At 39.0% G+C, this 23,475-nt stretch overlaps 1 protein-coding gene across 1 annotated transcript in view; it reads right to left on the bottom strand.

Annotated features, from left to right (window-relative positions):
- Nucleotides 1–2,392: 2,392 nt before the first annotated feature.
- Nucleotides 2,393–23,475, bottom strand: part of FAM171A1 (family with sequence similarity 171 member A1) — a 125,398-nt gene continuing 104,315 nt past the window's right edge. Inside the window, exons 6-8 of the mRNA XM_030550461.1 lie at nucleotides 8,680–8,796; nucleotides 6,086–6,200; nucleotides 2,393–5,433 (exon numbers count right to left, since the gene is read on the bottom strand). Coding sequence (XP_030406321.1) covers nucleotides 3,729–5,433; nucleotides 6,086–6,200; nucleotides 8,680–8,796 — 1,937 coding nt within the window. The 3' untranslated portion in view covers nucleotides 2,393–3,728. The remainder of the gene's footprint in view (nucleotides 5,434–6,085; nucleotides 6,201–8,679; nucleotides 8,797–23,475) is intronic.

Raw genomic sequence — 23,475 nt, 5'->3', positions numbered from 1 at the left:
CGTGAGCCGCAAGTGGCTCTTTAATGTGTCTCCTGTGACTCTTTGCAGCACGATATTAAAAATGTGTGATTTAATTATTAATCGGTTATTAACCAATCAGGATGCTTTTACTTTATTATTAACCAACTGTAGTTGATAAAATAATAATACTTGGTCAATCATTTTGCTTCAGAACAGCACATATAAACTAAATATTTCCTGTCATACTGTTTAAATATGAATACATAGTACTATAGTAAATGAAACAAACAATGAATTTACACTACCGTGGCTCTTCTGGGTAATACTGATTGCTAATTTGGCTCCTGAACCACTGAGGTCTGACTATGAATGAAGGAGACTTGGGCCATGATTGGTGTTCTCAGGCACTATGGTAATATAAATAAATCATCATCAGATGTCAAAGTGCTTTATGAATAAAGCAAAGATTATGCCACACAGGTCTCTGGAAATGATGGACTCAGTGACATTTTCCGCTTCAGCCCCAGGGCAGCAGGAGGACCTCACAGCACCCAGCTCTACTCCCACAGCAGGACTTGGGTTCTCATCCCTGCATCAGCCCCACATTGTCACAGTTATTTTTGTTATTCCCCGTGACCTGTCTGTGACTTATTTAAAATAACCATGACAAAATCTTAACTTCATTTACGAACAATTTAATGAAGTTTGAGAGCTGGGTATCAGAAGGCTAAGGGAGTGGGAACTTATTTGCAAACAATGAGATCAGTGCACACTCAGTGAGAACATTAATTCCCAGCATGGTCATGAGGTTTCCTTGATTCTAAACTAGGTTATATGTCATGCATATCTAAAATGGAGGAGTTGCCATCTTTATCCACCTATCAGCTCCCTACATTCTAGATACTTTGATGTCTGTACAATTTTAAAAATGGTTAAAAAATTGGCTGCAAAACAATGTTCATATTTTTCAATTATTGTCTTTTTTCATTACTTTTGCACCTTTTGTCATTACTGGAGTCTTTTAATGAAAAAAATCACAACCTTACACTAATCTTCTCAGTCATGTGCTACTTGGACTAGAGCTGCTTCAATCTGCAGATGTAAAGTCATATTTTTGAATTTCAACATGGTTCTACAGATTTTCCAACTTTTAATCTGTCTCTGTATCACTGTACAGCTGCAAAATATAAGCAAGTGACTTCACATTTTACCAATCTGGGTTAGCGTGGTTTTGAATATTAAAAAAAGTCAGCACAGAGTTAGTGTCACTTGCTTGTGAGATTATCGGAAGTGTTAACTTTTTATAATGGAAATGCCGTGACAAACCAGATGGTAACCAAGAACCCTATCTGTCATCTGATTTGTATTATTCTTTTCTAATTTCACTTATGTAGTTCAGAAATCTGATTTACTAAGGCTCATATTTTATACATATTCTGACAATCAAAATATATTACCACAAGTGATTGTAGTATTAAAAACATTAAACACTATTTTTAAAGAGGTCTGCAAGTGCAAATATCCATCTTGGCTTAGTTCACTTCAAGTAGAATTTATATACATTACAATACTATACAAAAATTGTCAACCATCAATATGCTTTTCCTTTAAATGTAAAAGCAGAACAAATTTAAAGTCAGTTTTAGAAATAAATTTCTGTAATTTTAGTTTAGTAATGCTTGCCTTTGTCTTTACAAGATAATGTAATGGATTTTTTGAAAAGTAGTTTTAAAAAGATTAAATCTAAATACGCATGCACTCGAGTGACCAGGGAGATTGAAGTATTCTCTGACAGGTTTTTGAATGTTATAATTCTTGACATCTGAATTGTGTCCATTTATTCTGTTATTTATTATTGTGTACATTGGCCAAATCGGACAGTCTCTACATAAAAGAATAAATGGACACAAATCAGACATCAAGAATTATAACATTCAAAAACTGGTAGGAAAACACTTCAATCTCCCTGGTCACTTAATTACAGACCTAAAGTCACAATATTACAACAAAAAAACTTCAAAAACAGACTCCAAATGAGAGACTGCTGAATTGGAATTAATTTGCAAAATGGACACCACTAAATTAGGCTTGAATAAAGACTGTGAGTGTATGGGTCATTACACAAAGTAAAACTATTTCCCCATGTTTATTTCCCCCCCATACTGTTCCTCACACCTTCTTATCAACTGCTGCAAATGGACCATTTTGATTACCACTACAAAAAGTTTTTTTCCTCTCCTGCTGGTAGTAGCTCACCTTAACTGATCACTCTCGTTAGAGTGTGTATGGTAACACCCATTGTTTCATGTTCTCTGTGTATGTGTGTATGTGTATATATATATCTTCCTACTGTATTTTTCACTGCATGCATCCGATGAAATGGGCTGTAGCCCACGAAAGCTTATGCTCAAATAAATTTGTTAGTCTCTAAGGTGCCACAAGTACTCCTGTTCTTTTTTCTGGATAGGGATGCTTTCCTGAATGGAGGCCTAAATGTGGGGTAAATTAATAGTTAAGCGATATAAAAAAATTAAATTAATCCCATAGAATTGTACTACAAAAAGCAAACCAAAATAGTTTTGCCTGCTCAGCAACATGAAGATTCCTGATAGAGAAAAACCCCCACAAAGTTAATTTTTTGAAGTTTATTTTCAATTATAATTTTTGGATAACCAAGCAGCTCTGTAAAGAGAAAGCACAGAAGAGTAATTCTGGCACTTTTGGATAGTACATAATTTTTTTCCAAAAATTTAAAGCACATTTCAGTCCATTTGCTCGGTCCATAGTCCATGTTATATGAGCTAGATTCACTCACAGGATTCCAGAGGAAAGTAACCACATATACAGTCAATGAAACTATCTTCTTGGCTTCATCAGGGCCTTTAAAACATCCTCTAGTCTACTTTAGCTAAACAGAATCCATAGTATACATGATAACTAGAGAATACACTGTATTGAAATGAGAAATGCTCAACACAAATGGGACACTTGGTGGCATGCAGTTTAAACTAAAAGGTATTTCAGAAATGTATAAAATCCAAATAGATCAATTAAAAGCAACTAGAAAAAGAATGGACTGTTCATTGTTACTGTAAAAAAGGCACTTGGAGTTAATGAGACCAGAACTGAAGGGTTTGCAGCTGACACAAAGTTCAATTTTGTTTCATAAAAAGGCTCCAATACCAAGGGATGCTATTCAAGTTTCCTGAAGTTTTACATTAACACAAATTGCTGAACAGATTATAATAAAGACATAAATGTTTACAACCAACTTGTAAAAATAAGAAAAAGCATAGTATAAGCAAAATATTAAAAAGCAGCAATGCATAGCCTTCCTTTGAGATAATGCATAACTTTAGACACCAAGTGTCAAATTCTTGTGTTTAAGATACCCTTTCAGTAGCATTATCGTGATAAAATTGACTTAAGAAAATGTAACAGTTTCACCTGCTCCCATTCAAAGGAGATTTGAGGTCATAAACCTGCCAAAACAATGTCAATATTTTCAACATCCTTGATGACTAACATCAAGTAAATGGAATACCAATCACACTCTTCTCACAGCTGTCTCACTGGAGGCATCCATTAAATCACTTTTCAGAGTAATGATTTAATTCTTCTCTAACATTTACACAGTAATGCATTTAAAGTTCTTTCAATGTTGCCCACCACAGATTTTCCTTTTCTCTTCCACAAACAATTAAGCACTTCCACAGAAAGAATATTTGGCAATTTCATACTCCACAGAAAGGTGGATTTGCAATAGCTCACTTTATATTAAAAGCCATCAGTGGTCTTTCCTCTCGTTTTTGCCAAGGACTCTTTTTATCTTCTCCTTGGTCATCTTCATCATCGCCGTCATCATCTTCATCGTGAATGGATGTTCCATGTTCGGGACTAGTCAGTGGGTCAGGTGTGGTTTCTGCTGTTCTTTTTATTGTTTCCTCCTGCAGGCTGGGCAACTGGACCCCACTTCTCCTGCTAGCTCCATCCAATAGGCTTCTTAGGGTACTGTCCTCAGGGCTGCAAACTGCTGTTCCACATTCACTGCCACTTTGGTCCATATCATCCAAATACACAAGCTGTGTATAAGCTGTGCTGTCTGACACTTTCTGCTCTCTTTGATGGTTTGCCTGTAGTGGCTGGTGAGTCTGTTGCAGAGACAAATGATCTCCTCTTCCCCTTCGGGCAGATTTTGGTTCATTCATGTCAACACCAGAATCCAAACTGGCATCATTACTTCCATTCCTTCCAGCTCTTTGGAGATCAATGTATGAATGTCTAACATGAGCATTTGAACGTCCATCTAGAGAAACAAACCATGCCCGAGGATGAGGCAATGGCTTTCCACCTCCTAGCTCCATCAGAGCTTTTTCTGTAAGGAGCTGCACTTCACTATTCATTTGAGCCAGAGATGCATCATTAAGTGAGGCAGGAATGGATATGGACTCCGACATAGAAGCATTTTGTGGACTCCATTCACTTGCACCTGCATCTTGCAAATGTTGCTGAGATATTGCTTGTGATGATAACTGTTGGGGTTGCATCTGCTGCTGAGGATGCGGAAAAAGCTGCACATGAGGGTTAGAAAGCTCAGCCTGAAGTCTTTCAATATCAATCTGCTGGTCAGCTGGGACAACCAATGGTTGGCTAACATAAGGGTGTTCTCCTGGTAACTTCATGTAATGACCGGGGATGACCAATGTAGGCAATACTTTTCTGTAAACACTGTCATTAACTTGGTCAACAGAATTGCAGCAGATCAACTGACCTGGTCGAGGAAAAGATGTAGGTCGTTCAAGATGATCAACAGAACGAGACATCATACATTCAGTAGGTCTGCAATCTAGCAGTTCTTTTTCAGGGGCTGATGGGGAGGGGTACATTTGTTCCTGAATATTGTATTTACTTCCTGAAGAAATATGGTTTATGGATGCTTGAATCTCTCTCTCTTGCTTTTCAAATAAAGGTTGAGACAGCATAGCATTGTAACTTCTCCTGTAATCTTCTTTGATAGGGGACTCATATCCTTCTGATGTTTCCATGGAATTTCTTAGTTTTGAAGGAAAAGTATCCCCTGACTTATGGTAATCTTTTCTTAAAGTCCCACTAGAAGTCAGGTTCTCCATGGAGATTCGGCTCTTGTCTTTCTCCTTATGAGAAAGCAGTTCCTCTCGGGAGCTAAACTCCTGTGAGGTACTGTACGAATGTTTGAGCATAGGAGTGTGCAAATCTGCTTCTCCACTAGAAGATACCAATTCCATGTGGACAGCACTCATTAACTCCTTAACGCCTGAGTTTTCAGTGTGCCCATTGCTGGCAACAGACATCCCACCAGGAAATTCTGACTCCCGTCGGGAAAATATTAAATTGATGTGGGACATGGAGGTTGATTGATCCTTCTTAGAACCATCCAATGCTGTAGAAAGCTGCAGTTTCTTATGGTGCTGACGTGGTTTCAAACACTTCCTCCTATAGTATGCCATAACAAAAAGAGTTACATATGTTTATGACTGTTGCACATAAATAAGATCAGCAGGCGTGAAATAATGGGATTTTCAAGCAATGACTGAAAACTCAACTCTCAGTAGCAAAGTTCAATTAAAAAGGAATCAGTGTGAATTAAATAAGCATTAGGGAAACACCCCAAACACTTAATTTTAAACTGGGCTAGTGTCTGGAACAGAAAAGCCTAACGAGAGCCAATAGCATGTATTCACTGACAAAGGCTTACAATTCATTTTAGAATAGGGATTGTTGAAAACTGATCATATACAGCACTGAAACAGGTAGAGTTATGGCTCAAGATATACACATCTTCTCTTTGATCCACAGTACTAAAACGTCTTCTACAGAAAATGTATAATTTATAAAGGTGCCATGCTTCACATAACCCCTTTCCTAACAAACATGGGGAAAACAGCTTGCACTATATACAACCAGCAACATGAGGAAGGACTTTAGCTCACTGTCTCTTTCCTTTTCAAGTACAGTGAGGTACATAATTCTTGTTTTTTAAATGTAAAATCTTTTCAACAGAAGATTGTACATAATTTCAGTATCATGCAAGCAGAGATGTTTACATTCTAAATGCAAACTGAATGACCAAAATGCTAAACTTTACCTGCAATAATACAAAAGAAGACAGAGCAAAACCACAAGTATGAGAGCCATCCCTCCTAGAATTGCCAAAAGAAACATTGTGTGATAGGTGGTAATGTCCTGTGTTACAATGGGACCTAGAAGGCAAGAAAACAGAGTTTGGACTTGTGACAACCTTTAAACAAAGAGAGGCAAATTAATTGACAGTCACGACACATTCTTCCATGCTGTCAGGATGCTAAATGAACAAAACTGCTATTAGGTGCTCCTCACCTGCAGTGCCTGCTTATGCTGTATCTGAGAAAGATGTGGTGAGAGTGACTGATGGTTCTGCTGGCAACAAACGCCAAACAGTTTGTTCTGTGGAAATCCATCTGACTGCAAGAACAGCATGCCATACTAAGCATTGCTTCCTGGCTCCATCCAATACCACAGTGCCCCAACCTCGCACAGCTGAAGTGCAGAAGCCCCTGCAGTATCTTCAGCTGGTGGCGTGCATGCTGCAGAACTACTGCTTTCCCTCTGCTGCCTGTTTTGAGATTTCTTTTTATCAGTTTTGATCAATTTGCAGTAAATAGCAGATGTGGCACATTAAGGGCTTCATCTTTAGAGGTACTGGTTGCTCATATCTCTAGTTTGAGTCACTAGGAACTGTGGGTTAAAGGACCTCTGAAAGCCAGGCCCTTAAATACAGTAGAGTAAAACTAAAGATTTTAAGAACTATTGATAAACTCTTTACTCACAGAGAAAGAGACATGTATACAACTTCCACTCCCAGTTATGAACGTGTAATCCCATTAGTTTATCAGATCCTTCACACAATTTGAAATACAGAGCCAAATTTTGTTTTCAGACAGAAAGGTTCAACTCCCAGTGACAGGGTTACATGGGTATGTACTGTGACTGAACAGAATTTTGCCTGTTCGTTTGAACAATGTTAAGGAGCTAACCTAGAGGTTTCTAAACTGTGGTCTATGAAACACTCGTGCTTCAAGAACCATTGCTGGTGAATGGGAGAGGACATGGCTCATGAGACTCTCAATTAAAGAGTGGTTCCACTGTGACAAAGTCTGAAAAACGCTGGCCTACCCTTAAGAAAGTAAAGTCAGAGCACAAGGGAATCTCTACTCTAAAGGAAAAACTACAAGGACAATCAAAACTCTTGATAAGGTGAAATATTGTAGATATATGGGGCCAAATTTGCAACTGGTATAAACATCATTAAAGTCAGAGACAAGAAAATCACACAAACATCTGTCCCCCCCCTTTTTAAGGTACAATTAATTTTACAAGATTATTTTGAATTCAAACACAGTTTGTCCTTGTCTATACCCATAACTAAACCTTGGTTCAGCCCTAGGTCAAGTTGGATCTTTCAGCAATTGAATTTTTTTATAGCATAAACTTAAATAAATTGTTTAAGGAAAGAAAGCTGCCAGAAAGATTATTTCTCCATATACTGAGGAAGCTCAGTGGAATCTATTTGGGCAGACTTGAAAACTAATCCTTACACAGCAGGTTGCTTTGTTTATGTACATGGTACATGGTCTGTTTGTGTAGTCAGGACAAGGCATTTTCATCACACTACCTCTGTTATGAACTTATCAAAACCTAATGAATGAAGACTCTCCAAGGAGGTGGTTTTTGTTTGGTTTAAACAAAGAAGTTTGTGTTCATTTGAAGCCGGGGAACTGGAATAAGAGAGCTGGCCACAGGAAAAAAAAAAACAACACAATAACAACTATCAAGCCACATCATGAATAGTTTCAACAGGAGTACAGGTACACATCACAGCTAGTTTACATTGATTTCTATGTTATTTAAATAGCTTCCTGAATGCCAACCAATGACAATCTGCAAAGGGCAGTCAACCAGTACAGAATCTGGTATGTTGCTTATTTAGGGCCAAATTCCACCCTAAATTACACCTGGGCAAACTCAATGAAGTCAATGAGATAATAGCAGGCGTCAGGATAAAACTTCAACAGCTTTCAAAAGAACAATTAAGAAGACTCTAAATTGTGATTGTATTAGCTTCAGGTGAATGCATTTAAAACACTTCATAACAGATGTTTTAGTAATTGCTGCAAAGAGTCCTGTGGCACCTTATAGACTTATAAACGTATTGGAGCATGAGCTTTCGTGGGTGAATACCCACTTCGTCGGATGCATGTATTCACCCAGGAAAGCTCATGCTCCAATATGTCTGTTAGTCTATAAGGTGCCACAGGACTCTTTGCTGCTTTTATAGAACCAGATTAACACAGTTACCCCCCCTCTGATACTTAGCAATTGTTAGAACTCACAAGTACATTGATATCATTATTCCCCTCACTTTCTAGCAATTACTTTACCAGATAGTGGTGACACAAGTGACAACAGTGCAAGGAATACTTCCTTATAAAGTTTCATGTGTAAGTGATTTTGAGTACAGGGATTCTTCCCCTCTCCCCAAAAGATTTTAACCCTTTACTTTCAGATTTCTCTTTTGTAATAATCCATTATTGATCAAAATGTGGCATCTCAGATGGAGTCATCCTGGAAAATATAAGTGTTATATATGAATACATTAATACTCATTACTGGAAATACTAATACATTTCAATTCAGTCTTACCTGGGTTAGTAGGAGACATGGCTGCAACCCAATAACCTAACTGTGGGGCAATGTATGTCCAGGTCAGCTGATTTCCTTCTTGTTGTACAAGCCCTAAACTACTCTTCAACCATGTCCCTGTAAAAAAGAAGATACAAAATGGGGCATCTTATTTTTTAATATGAGATCAGCATATACTAGTGAAAAAAAATGGTAACAAAACTTTTGTCTTAAAATTTATCATTAAGCACTATAAGTCAAAAATCACTCTAAAGATATGGGGAAGTTGCAGGTCTTTAAACACATCTCTCTTTGACAATCATTGCTGAGTTCTTCCATGAGAAGTCATTTGAGAAGCTTTATACTAAAATGAAGCTGTTTAAAATAAGGTAAAACTATTAAAGCTTCTAAAATGGATGTGAGAACTAGTGGTTGCCATCCCGGATTCCCTTTGCAGGAGGAGGTTATTTCTGAAGCTACTACATAGTGACTTCAAATATATTGTTTTAAATTTTGTGAAGCCCCTTTTAGAATTCTCACCGTTCAAAGAGGCATTATGAAATTACAGCAAATCTCTCCAAGCTTCTATTTTGGCTGCAAAGATTTCCTTCTAAGCACATGGATAGACATATACTGTATGCACACATGTATTCAGCATTCCACATCACCATCTCCCTTACTTGCAATCGCCTTTTAGAAGCATAAACCTTTTTATTTCCTAGAGAGGGATTTGTTTTTTCATCTAGAAAACTTTGATTCTTTAACTCCTGTGTTTCCAACAGACAGGGAACTATTTTCTGTTTAGCAATTTGTTTCAGCAGCACCATCAGAGGCTCAGTCAAAATACACGTAGTTTTGTGACTAGTGTTTGCTACGTAACAACACAGAATATTTTTAAAACATGCCTTTCAAGGGAAACGGCGTATATATATTTTAAACAGGTATTGATAATCCAAAGGAAATTAAGTAGGTCAGGCTTTCATCCTGAAGTATGCAGAGTACTAACTTTAAAAAAAATGGCGCTTCTACTTTCAAAGGATACAGTGCATTGTAAATCACAGTTTTATGAAAAAGCTTTAAAATTAGATAATTATTTGCATTTTGTTACACATTAAGGTTCCAGCTCAGGGGCCTAATAAAAAAATTGGTTTAAATTCTGAGCCAAAGCATCTTAATAATACTAGTAGACTACTCCATTCTCCCTGAATGACACACTGGATTACTGTGCTTCAGACTACTGAAAATTTAAAAATCGAAACAGGATGTTCTCAGGCTTCTGAAGGGCTATTGCAAGTAGAGGAAATTGTTGAGTCCTGTGGTGCAGCTAATATTCATTAGAAAGAAATCTTTGCAGTTCATACAGAAAATTTGAGAGTTTTGTGGTCATTTTAGAATGCCTCTCTGAATAGTAAGGCTTCCAAAAGACACGTTCAAATTTATGTTGATCTAGCATTCTGTTTTACTACCATCAGTGGGTGCCAAACTAGACAACAAATAAAAAAAAACCTAAATAAAATTGGAGTTCTTCATACACTTCAAAAATATATCATATTAGTATCTATAATATCCCATGTACTTCAATGGATAAACACCTGCCATTCTCAAAGTTTAGTTATAAATTTCTGCTACAAAGGGGAAGCTGAAATGCTGAAATTACCTAACACGTTTTCAAGAGAGCTATATTCAGTACAGTATTGTATCCTGACTAGCCCTCCCAAATGGTCATCAGTGTCTCTGGCCTGAAACTAAGCCCTTTTTATGATGTCACTAATGAATTAGAGGAGGAAATGGTGGTGGAGGAAAGTTGAAAATTTTAAAATGATTGTAAAACACATTTAAGAGATTTTATTAGTTATATGTAACACCACAAAATTGACCTTAAAGTTTTGATGATTTCCACTGTAGTTCTTAAATTATCCACATGAGCAAATCATGGAAGTGTATGATGAGTGGCTTCTTTTAAAGAACATATTTGAATATTTATTTATTTTTTTCTTCTACATAATCAAATCTTTGTAAATCATATTTTTTGATCTCAGCATAGAACTTGTGTTGATAAAGTAGAAGTTTTTTGCAGGACACATAACATTTGACAGACTGCTACATAGAGGAGAAAACCATCGACATATACCGACTTGGCATTTGAAACCTGGTTGAACTTGTAGCCAGTAATCACATTCAATATTGGTGCAGAGTGGGGGAGTGGAGAGGAAAGTATTTTCTCTTTTGTAAGGGAGGTATCCAATAGATATAATGTGTCATTTCACACAACATCAGCATCAACATTGTAATTTGAGCACTTCATCTACTGTAATGAATTTGTCTACAGAACAACCCTACAAAGTAGGGAAGTATTATCAGAGGCAATGACAGTGAAATGACCTGGCTAAGGTCACAGAAGAAGTTTCTAGTAGGCCCAAGGAATAAAACGAATCGGGAACTCCCAAGCAGCCACTTTTCCCCTTGATCTTCCACCAGGTAATTTTCTAGTAGCAGACATTTGTCCCTCCAATAGCCTTGAATGAGAAGCTGAGAACATAGCCAACAATCTCATAAGGAATGTCCTTATTCCATCAACTGTTGGTACAGTGACTGCTGTCTGTGACTGAAACGACAATCAGCAAGAACATTGTCCACAGCTGAAACCACAATTTTCTACTATCCTCAGCAGGATCAGCCTTGATAATAAAACCACCTTGGCTTGGTATAAACCCTGTTTCAAAGACATGATGCTAAATGCAGAATGAATAAATATTATTAAAAAGCATAGCAGCATAAAAGAGCATTTGGAGAGTGTGCAGGAGTCTAAAAGGGCAGATAAAAAAAAGCAGAAACCAAACAGCAGAGAGAGAGTATGTCTGTGTGGTAGGGGTGATGAGGAGACTTATTCAAGTCAAGCTTCTTTTACAGTTTCAATACCCCCAAAGATACAGGCACATTCCTACCTTAGTAGCACAGCTGACATCTTTGGTACTTTATAGGTTACACGATAGAAGTGGGAGACATTTGGACATGAACAGAAATAGATTAATTTACCATTACTTTGGATCAAGTTAAAGGGTAAGGCAGGGAGGCTTTCAGGACTAATATCTAAGACTACAGAAGAAGAGAGGAGCAGGCTCCTGTCCTAGGACTTGAGACACACACTAGGGCAGAAAGTATCCTCCTCCTTTCTGGTGCAAGTCTATTTTAAAATATATTTCACACAGGCAAAAGTGTGATGCAAGTTTTGTGATTAAAAAGTCACTAGCTCTGACTGCTCAAGAAATTCCTTAAAATGCCACTTATTTCAGTCTCTGCAACAAGGCAAGTTTAAGGGGAGTCAAAAACCTAGGTGCTGAGGCCCTGCAGTTCTTATTGACTTCAGCGGGACAGTGCTCCGCACTTCTGAGGATCAGGATTTTCGAGTTTATCCATGAATCCCTCATCACATCAATGACTGGATAACTATAGAGAATGAGGAATTTTATATCTGCAGCCAAATCCACGTTTATGGCAGGAGTCATTATTGCAGTTATTCACTAGGGGGAATATGTGTCCAGCTTGCCTTACTCACACTGCTCTGGAACAAACAGAATCCTTGTGGTGCCTCTTTAAAAGCTTTTTTGCTAATTATGTGCCTGCACAGCACAGTGATCAAGAAGCTAACAGAGACTACACTCATCACTGTGAGCAAAGCTCACTTTTTATTCCAGCAGAACAAGATTGCTCACATTTTTCCAACAAAAGGAAGCTCTGTACTTGTAGAGAAAGCAAACAAAAGGGCGTACGAAGCATAAGGCTAGCCAGCCTTCTTGCCTGTCCTCCACTCATTTAGCTCGCCCACCAGTTTTTGCTAACTGCTGGCTATCTTTCAGAACACTAACTGGTTGGTGTAACACAAAACGCCAGCCAGAGAAGCTGGCGTTCCCTCTCTCTTAAGAGAGGGCCAGAGCTCTAGAAACGTACCTGGTACCTACTACATGGGTCACCACTGGACACCACCCTGGGTCACACTTATTTCCTATTTTAAATACAGAGAAAGCTTTGGTACACCAGATACCACTATGTGGTGACAACTGGAAAATGCTGAGTTTTTAATGGAGATCATTCTATTCTCAGAGAACTAAATACATTGTCTCTTAGAGCCATCCTTGGCATTGGCGTGAGGCAATCTGATGGGAAGCCCACTGCATACCTCTCCCTGTATCAAGACTGTACTAAAGGTCCCTCTCATCTTTTATATCTGTCATTTCTCACCAATAGGTATTTGACACATTTGAGTCTCTCCCCCAGGTGGTGGCCAAAGAGTGAGGTATTCCATGTTCCATAGCAGCAGCAGCAGCAGATTGAGCCAGTTCTTCTACTGGTCCCAGTCAAAGTGCTGTATTTTTTTCTTGCAATAAGCTAGCCACAAATGTACACAGTATTCCAGGCAAGGGTGCACTATCACTGTATATAACTGCATTATAAAATTTGCACTATTAGTACAGTGCTCACTTTATATTATTTTATTACAAATGTTTGCACTGTAAAAAAGACTAAAAAGAGATAGTACAACCTATAAGCCAAAGCACGAAGGGGGCATACCAATGTTTAGCATATCTGGCATGTAAATACCTTGCAACACTGGCTACGTCACTGGCATGTGAACATCTGTTTTCGCTTTCGGATGACATTGTATATAAGAAGTGGGCAGTATTATTTCCTGTAAATATAAACAAACTTGTTTGTCTTAGTGATTGGCTGAATAAGCAGTAGGACTAAATGGACTTGCAGACTCTAAAGTTTTATATCATTTTGGTTTTGAGTGCAGTTATGGGAAAAAAATTCTACATCTGTAGTGCAATCTCTTTATTGTGAAAATGCAACTTACAATACTATTTCTTTTATCTTTTTTACAGTGCAAATATTTGTAATAAAAATAAAGTGAGCACTGTACACTTTGTATTCTGTATTGTAATTGAAATCAATATTTGAAAATGTAGAAAAACATCCAAAATATTTATAATAAATTTAAATTGGTATTCTATTATTGTTTAACAGTGCAATTAAAACTGCAATTAATTGTGACTTTTTAAATCTAGTTAATTTGTTGTGTGTTAATCACTTGAGTTAACTGGGATTAATTGACAGCTGTAATAATTATCCAAAGAAAAAAATATCTCTATTCTAGATTTCAACTTTTTATGCTGCCCTGGATAAGCATTGGTCATAAACGTGCTGGACCAGGAATAGCAGAGAATTAGTCTCCATCCATACCCCATGCTCCCTCTTCCTTGCATGAGGATGGGATGTGGAATAACTTACTTTATCCCTTTTCATAGAGCAGCTTCCTCTCTTTCAGGATGCCCAGCTAGATACTCTGGCCTGTGAAGAGGGCGTTGGAGTGCAATGGAGGCAGGGCTCTGGTTGAGTGAGGGTTATGAAGAGCTAGTCCATTGCACCCAACTTTCTCCCTCCCTTCAAAACACAACAGAACAAAGAAGACAATCACAAATCATCCACACTGCTAAGTAAGCTGTAGATATGCACAGACAGATGAGAATTTGTTGGATAAAAAGTTGACAGTTTTTAAGACACTGGTTCTAAAGCTCAAAAGAATATTTCACAGTGCCCATGTGCATCTTTTAAGCAGAAGCAGTACGTTTTATATAGTATGTGAGTAGTGTATGGTTGGGACAATTTACCATTGCCATTAAATCTATAAAGTTCATGGAAAACTTCTATATAGAGAGAGAATTATTTGTCTTTCCCTCCCCCATTACTATTCAATGGAGTTTTTCTTTGTCGTTTCCCCCCATTACTGTTCTGTAGAGCCAACATGCTGATCCAGGATTAAACCATGTTGGCTCAAATGAGCAGTTGGGGGAATGTTTAGTTTTCTTATAACTCTTCCCTCACCAAGATTTCACAGTTGTCAATGGTACTCACTCACGCTCGGAATAAAGAGAAAACTGTATTAGGCAGTAAATACAAAAAATATTTGTTTTAAAAGGTAAACCTAAATATTTTGATAAAAGTATTTAAATATAAACTACATATGGGGGAAAAAAGCATAAACTGAGTATCAAGTTACTGCCAAACAAAACCTAGGACACAATGTCAGAGACCAGACAAAGTCTTCAACAGAGCAGCAGAAATAAAGCTCTACTAGGTAGAAAACATAATATCACATTGCATTACTTGGATTCTGGGGAACATGCTCACTTAGCCCAGACAAACTGTGAGCTTGATACTTCAACCACCTACTTGCATGTCTAGTCTTCACATATGACTTTGAAGGAGTTATTCACACAAAGTGTTGGCAGGTCCTGGACTTCAGGGCTGGTTCTGCTTTTACAGGGCAGGCATACATGCATTATTTATGGTTTTTCAAAAAGCCCTCAAAACTCAATTATTTTAGATGCATTCAGAGTGAAACACAAGCCAATCCCAGCCCTGCCAGAGTCTGTGTGTGCGCATGCATGCATGTACGCAGGCTCACAATTACACAAGGCTAGATCATGCTCCCATTGAAGTCAATGGCTTCAATAATGCAGATCGTGGCCATACAGGTAAAAGGCCTTCGGCTCACAGGTGTACACATTACTCCCGAGCCAAAAAATTAAAAATTCTGCATACAATATTTTAAAATTCTACATATTTTATTTGTCAGGACAACATAGTATAATCACATCAGTTTCAATTATTTTGGTGACTTATTTCAAAATACCTGTCAGAAAGTATGTCTGACAACAAAGAAGATTCCCCCCCAAGAGCAGGAGCTAAAGAAACCCCTATGACAACCCAGTTCCTGTTTTTTCATTATGCTTTTGTTGGTCACCTGAGTCTGGGTGCGTCACATGGGCCAGCTGGGCACATCTTGAGGGAAAACTTTGCCCCTCTGATCTCAGACACCCACACCCTCTCCCCATAAAAGCCCAGCCATGGAGTACCCAACCGGCCCTGACACTCACATCCCCTACCCCTCACAACCAAGGGATCCAGAGTGGGGAACAGCCTGATGCAGGGTCCCGAGATTTACGGAGTTTCCTGCATGCCACCTTCTTCCTTGATGTGTTGGGAGCTGCAGCTACCCAGAAACGGCCAATTCCCCCTTTCTCCTGGCAGTGTCCTCTATTTGCGAGCTGCACAATGGGGTTCTGCTAGGTCCAGCAGACCCTAATGGCAGCCAGCAGCACCAATTCTGCAGGGAAAAAAGTAATTCTGGCAAGAACATCAATTCTGCACTAATTCCGCATTGGACAGTGGCGCAAAATTCCCCCAGGAGTAATGCATGCAACTCTTAGTATGAGTCAAGAACAGAGAAGATAAATTCCATTCTTAGCTGCATGCATTCTGACTTCAATGGGAGTTGCATGGCAACATTTGAGAGTTGAGCTCAGCCATAATGGAGAATTTTTCATTCTGGTTATATTGTATTAAGCATTCTCATCTGACCATTTCATTGTGTCCCAGGATACACCCCTACTTCTGACTTTTGTTGATCAAGTTTCCTTCCTAACACTGATCAAAACAACCAGCTATGTGATTGTCAGAGAAGTACACTATCACTAGAGCCCTACATATTTTGCAAAGAAAAAATAATATAAAAGAACCCAAAAAATATATAAAAAAAAAATTACAAAACAAAACATCACCCCCCAAGCAGCAGCTCCTGACCACATGGTATGGGCCTGTATCCCAATGACAAGCATTGCAACCCAGTGCCTGGGATCTAAGCGCTGCTCAGGTTTAGCCTGGTCACCCCTTCATCATCATGTAACCCTACTCCCCCCAAGAGCACATCCTGATCCTCCCCAGGGCTTCCCATCCCTGGGGGAGGACGACTACTGGGTGGTTGGGTTCAGTTGAAAGGGGGGGGATATTTAAGAGCTACTGTTCTGTGCTTGTTTTTCATTCCTAAAACCTTTCAATACCATGGAATAATTCTTAATAAGATGATGTGTATAGACAGACTGGAATGTATACACTGTTTTTTATATATATATATATATATATATATATATATGTCATTGAGCTATTTTATTAATCTAAATGTAATTAAAAATGAAACAAAATTTTTAATAACACCACAAAATTCCCCCAAAATAAAATGAAAAATAATAAAAAATAAAAAATTCACAAGGCTTTTACTATAGCTTGTATGCAGAGAAGTAGCAATCTTTAATATAAAGAAGGCATGTCCAAACTACACAAACATTTAGTTTTAATGTAACTAGTTACATTTTTGTCTTGGATCTCTCTCTTTTTCCATCCTCAATCTGACGTTTAAGTGGTTTTTTTCCTCCTCAGAGAAATCCAATTTTTCTCCTCAATTACTTTTCTACATGACCTTTCTACAGGAAGCACTCCCTAATAATTAATTAGAATGTTTTTAATAAATGACCAGTGATGGAATTATCCAACCAGATCTGCTGAAGGCATTCTAAGTAAGAGGATCAAAGTTGTGCTTACAATGCAAATGATTTGTTTCCTGTGGTATGAACAAATAAAATGGACGATTTAATTAACAAGAAATCAAATTAAGCCAACTATCCTGATTTACTTTTTATGCATAGTATTATCCTCACTGGACAGACTTGGAAATGAAAGGAGTATTATTTTTTACTATTACCACACGATAGCCTAGCTGTAATAAACACACATTTCTTAATAAGAATTAGTTTTTATTCAGCTAATGATTTTTTCTTCAGTGGCTGTGATTTCACACAGGATGGCACTGTCTATAAATGTAGGGTTCAAAACAAATGCATGTGTTAGAGAGAATGGGATAGGACATTAAGCTATTAAACCATATGTGTACTGTATGTGATATTCAAAATATTGCTAACATGGTTATTTCTAAGACTAATTTCTTTAGACATGTCAAAAGGCACTTGCCCTCACTGAGAATTAAGTCTATGGCACACTTATGAAATTAACCTTTACATTCTTCTTCTGAGTAAAGAAGCCCCAATTTTCTTCAAGTGTGTAAATGGACACTTTTTATTCTGATAAGTGAAAAGCTACAGGCTTTTCTTAAAACTGGCAGCAAAAAATTACTAGGTTGCAACCAGCATAAGAAATTTTAGTCTAACAAGGTTTTTTTTTTTTTTTGGAAAAGCCATAAGCCATGAAAATACAACTTGTTATATTGATTGTCAAGTAGGAATTTTCCATCAGAAGTGTCACTGCTATAATACAGAAATGCAATTTTTTCTTGCCACAAATACACAGGTGTTTAACAATTCTTAGGAATAAGGTAATATTACAATATTGTTTTTGAAGTTGCTAGGCAACACCAATAATTGAATGTCCATGCTCTGAGATCATATCTTCATTATTCTTCCACCCTGACAGCATTTGTTGTATGGCATTTGGGAATATTGTAGTTAAATCCTGCCACTGTTTTAGTAACCTCATCATCATTTGGCAAAAAAGAAACCAATTTGGTGTGTTTCAGACCACTGATTATCAGAAAAATACACATTACATGGAATCTAAAATATTTCTGCCAAAAAACCAGCATCACAAACTGTTATTGTTCAATGCATGACTGAAGTTTGAACAGAGCACTGTGGTTTTCCTTTGTTACCTTTGTCTTAATAATGTAAGGGAGAAGCTGAATAAAATTACTTGTCTAATATTTAGCAATAGCACATATTTTTCTTTACTAGTAATTTTAACAGCATCTGAGGCAGGGGAGGGGCAGATTGTATACAAAAGTTATTTCCATCGTTTCATTCCCTGCCCCCCCACCCCGAAACCCAGAAGAGAAAAGGCCTATTAAAGGAAATCTCTATTACACAAAAATCAATAATTCTATTTCCACTGGGAAAGCTTGGCTCTGCCTTCCCCATCTCAATTTCTGATTCCGGATTTATATGAAACATATTCATGTTAACATTTCCTTTATCACATGACTAATTTCAATAAATAATAATATTAGTTATATAATATTAATTGTAAGTAAATAAACAAAACCCTGCAACTCTAACTCGTCCAATCCAAAGACCTCAAAGCACTTTACATCCTTTAATCCATTCAGCCTCACACCACACCTTTGAGGTAGGTAAGCATTATCTTTATTTTACAGATTTGGAAACTGAGGCAGAAACACATTAAGAGATGATTAGCACCTCAAACTCCCTTTGATGTCAGTGTGAGTTGTAGGTGAGCAGCGGTTTCAGGATCAGGCCTAGAGTTTGTAATACTATTAGCTAGGGTGACTTCCACATTTCACTTAGAATTATTAACAGTTACCCTACGTGACACAGGAAGACTGTCCTGATACTCTGAGACCCTTCCAGCTTTACCACTAACACTTCCCCAGCTTCTACCCTCAGGCAGCTCCACTACTCAGATCCACTCCCTTTCCACACTCACAGCTTCCAACACCTCCCCACAACAGTCGCAGGCAACATAACCCTCCTCCCTGCCCCCCAGCTCCACCTTGCTCTCTCAGTCTCGAATCCAATGACTACCTCCCCTCTCTGCCACACACATTTGTGTTGGGAAGCTGGAAATCTGGCATCCTAAAAGGGGCAGAGCTAATATTGCTGTGTACACTGTATAGCAGTTGTGCATTAGTGAAATCAGTATTGCTGTATGGAGGAATACAACGTATATGACGTTCCTGGTCTTGAAGTTTATTTCCTTGCTTTTGCAGTTTTGCATTAGATACATTGTGTTCACCAAGTTTAACAACATATTGTTTGGGCATATTAATATATTTTAGCATCAACTTTGTTCCCTGTCTATCTTCTTTCTCATCCCTCCTTCGCTATATATCACCATAACATTTATGCTTCTGACTCATTTGCTATGCCACAAAATCCCTGTCACTATTGTCCAAACAATAAATAAGGTACATCAGTGAGAGAAGGGGGGGAGGAAACCCTTTCATATCACTTCTAGCTTTGAAAGCTCTACTCTGTACTTTAGAAAGTACAATAAAACACACATTGCGTGTTAATAAAACACAACCACAACTGCCTGTGACCCATGTTCTTAATTACACTCCTCCAAAGGGATCATGCTAGCCAAAACCTCCCTCAGAGAGCTAAACATGTGAAGCATCAGCAAAGAGCTTCTCCCCTCTTCCCCCACTGAAGCTGAGATCTGTCTACTACTCTGCAATTATATTTGCATCTATTATATTATGCAGGCTTCATACACGATTAAAAAGCTGTTTTTGGTAACCGCCATTTCTATGGCAACACTCGGAAAGAACAGAATTCTTTGAAAGCAGTTAAACTGTACTCCTTAGTGGATTTAATCTTTAAAAAGAGGAATTTAACCTTGACAGTTTTGAGATTAAAAAGAAAGTCAAAATCAAGTTGTCAAAGAGCTTGTAAACTACAGAAGTAATACACAGTGTAATCTGGGAACTTTGTAGAGGCCGATTTCCTCTTCACAATTTGCAAGAGAATTTCCATATGTTCAGCTAACCTGATAGTTTCTGGCGATATAGTAGCCAGAAGTTTGAATTTGGTTATACAGACTGACTTTGATTATAAGCTATTTGGGGCAGGGAACAGGTCTTCTTCCTGTGTGTGCACGCTGTGCCCAGCAAATGGTGCTCTGATTCTGGCTGGTGCCTTTGGATGCTACTATAATACAAATAGTTACCATAATAAGTGGACTATATTACAATCACATACAGAGAGGTTTTGGTATTCAGTGGGTTTTGTTGGGATGCTGAAGGACCAAAGTGTGTGAAATCTCATAGCAAGTACATCACTATGTGTGCAGTAATTATCTCTTGCAGTCCAACTATCCTTGACTTAGGGTACATCTACATAGCAACTAGACACCAGTGGCTGGTCCCGCAGGGCTGTTTCATTGCTGTGCAGACTTCCGGACTTGGGCTGGAGCCCAGGCTCAAGGACCTGTGAGATGGGAGAATCCCAGAGCTCAGGCAGAACCTGGAAGTCTACACAGCAACGAAACAGCCCTGCAGCCAGAGGCTCACAAGCCCAAGTCAAGTGTTATGGGCTTTTCTTTGCTGTACATACATACCCTTCGAGACCACTCATATAAAATCAACAGACTTTCTAGAAAACTGTAAATTATTCATACCACCAAAGATTACAAATAATTCACTTTAATATAAACAATTCTAGAACCCTATCTTAATGCTTGAGATGTTTGCTAAAATATTCCCCCAGGACCTATGCCTCACCAGATGCCTCCCAGTTGTTCCTCTCCCAGTCACTTATCACACCAAAAGCTTGCAAGTGTGCACAGACAGCCTGGCCCAGCAGACAGATTCTCTTCATTCACTGCATCCACCACAGCTCTCACTAACATAACTTTTCATTGGTCAGTATTACAGTAAATAAACCTGCCAAATATGTAAGACCTTATGTGGACAGTGTCATTTGCCTATATCTGTCACAGAACATGTGAATGCAGCAAGTCTCCTCTCAGCCCAGCTGAATCTCCTAGACTCTCCATAAGAGGTTTAATCAGGGGCTTTCACCAGTCAATTGCTTTAGAATAATTTGCGATATAACAGACAGCTGGAATCTACAATAAGGTGTTTTAATTCTTCAGTGCTCTAGAATCCTCCTCAGCATGTGAGAATTACTTTACCTAGTAAAAATAAATAAAAGCCTACTTCAAATTTATATTTAATGAACTTTTCTGTGGCACTCACAACACCAGTATCTGTGCATTCATGTATTCACAAGCACAAGACCCATTTGAGGGTAGGAAGTATTATCCTCATTTTACAGGTGAGGAATTAAGACACACGGGATGAAACCCTGACCCCGCTGAAATCAAAAGACATTTTGCCAATGACTTAACTGGGGAGAGATTTTCAAAGGTATTTAGGCATATGAAGATGCAGATAGGCACCGAGCAGGATTATATGCAGTCAAAGCACTAGTACTGTACTGTTCCAGTGTATAAAACATCTTTCTTTGTAAAAAGAGATCCCCAAGATATTTTTCTTCCTTCCACATTGTTATCCTTTACATTAATGCATGGTTGAGTTTTCATTCATCATGGAATACGTTCTGTTCTCTGCACAGAAGCTGGTAAGTTAAAGACAACAAGGTTATGTCCAAGACGTATGTTAAGTGTTCAGGGAAAAGGAAATACACTGAAACAGGACACTGAGCTACACTCAGTTTCATTTAAACATTAGAGCATGGAAGAACATAAATATTTTACTAAGGGAAAAAAGGAAAAAAAGTTTTAACCTCCTCACCCCTGAATCCCTTGCCATTACATCCAAGACAAGCCAACTCTTTGGGGTTAAGGTGTTAATTGGATGTACCAAAAGCTTCACTGAGGGATCAATCCTGATCTCTACACTATGCACTCCTGGATATCTAGTTATGCATTGTCATATACTTTGAAAAATTAGACACCAAACACACATTTGCAAGCACTTTCACATCACACAGAGAATAGGACTTAGTACAGGGGTGGGCAAACTATGGCCCATGAGCTGTTTTAAGCCAGCCCGCGAGCTCCCGCTGGGGAGTGGAGTCTGGGGCCTGCCCAGCTCTGCCGCTCCAGTTGGGCCAAGGGCCTCACCACGCGGGTTAGCCCCGCTCCGGTGCTGCACCACATGGCTTGAACCCACTCCAGCCCGGGCGTGGGCCGCACCATATGGCTTCTGGAAGCCACAGCATGGCCCTGCTCTGGGGCGCAGGGTTGGGGGCTGCACTACATGGCTCCTGGAAACAGCATAGCCCCACTCTGGAGCTCTAGCAGGGTCAAGGGCCACTCGACATGTAGGAGCTGCAGAAGGGACATGCCACTGCTTTCGGGAGCAGCTTGAGGTAAGCGCTGCTTGGAGCCTGCACCCCTGAACCTCTCCCCATGCCTCAACCCCCACCCCCACCCCCACCCCTGATCCCCCTCCTGTACCTCAAACCTTTCATCCCAAGCTCCACCCTGGATCCTGCATCCGCAGCCCTTCCTGCCTCGGCCCTGAACCCCTCCCCCCACCCTCTGAATCCCAGCCCAGAGCACCCTCCTAACCCCAAAATCCTCATCTCCAGCCCCACCCGAGAGCCCTCACCCCCTCCTGACCCCAACCCCAGTTTTGTGAGCATTCATGGCCCACCATACAATTTCTATTCCCCAATGTGGCCCTCAGGCCAAAAAGTTTGCCCACCCCTTACTTAGTACTTGAAATGTAAACTGATTGACCTGAAGGATTTTCTCAAACAAATAAAAACCAAGCACATTACAGTGAAGCAGAAGCCAGTCAAATGGTAAGAACATAGAAATGGCCATACTGGGTCAGACCAATGGTCCACCTAACCCAGTATCCTGTTGTCTCAGAGTGGACAATGCTAGATGCTTCACAGGGAATGAACGGAACAGGGCAATTTTAAGGGATCCATCCCGTCATCCAGTTCTACCTTCAGGGACACCCAGCGCATGGGGTTGCGTCCCTGACCATCCTGGCTAATAGCGATTGATAGAGCTATTCTCCACGAACCCAGTTATACTTTTGGCCTTCTCAACTTCATCTGGCAATGAGTTCCATAGGTTAACTGTACATTCTGTGAAGAAGTACTTCCTTTCGTTTGTTTGAAACCTACTGTCTATTAATGTCATTGGGTGACCCCTAGATCTTGTGTTAGGTGAAAGGGTAAATAACACTTCCTTATTCACGTTCTCCACACCATTCATGATTTTATAGACCTTTATCATATTCTCCCCACCCCGCAGCTCGCCCCAGTCGTCTCTTTTCTAAGCTGAACAGTCCCAGTCTTTTTAATCTCTCATCTGGAAGTTGTTCCATATCCCTTATCATTGTAGTTGCCCTTCTCTGTACCTTTTCCTATTCTATTCTATCTTTTTTAATGGAGCAATCAGAACTCC

This window comes from Gopherus evgoodei, chromosome 2 (assembly GCF_007399415.2).
Source record: "Gopherus evgoodei ecotype Sinaloan lineage chromosome 2, rGopEvg1_v1.p, whole genome shotgun sequence".
NCBI classification, from domain to species: domain Eukaryota; kingdom Metazoa; phylum Chordata; order Testudines; family Testudinidae; genus Gopherus; species Gopherus evgoodei.
The sequence above is the reverse complement of the archived record's forward strand: the minus strand, read 5'-3'. Positions and strand labels throughout refer to the sequence as shown.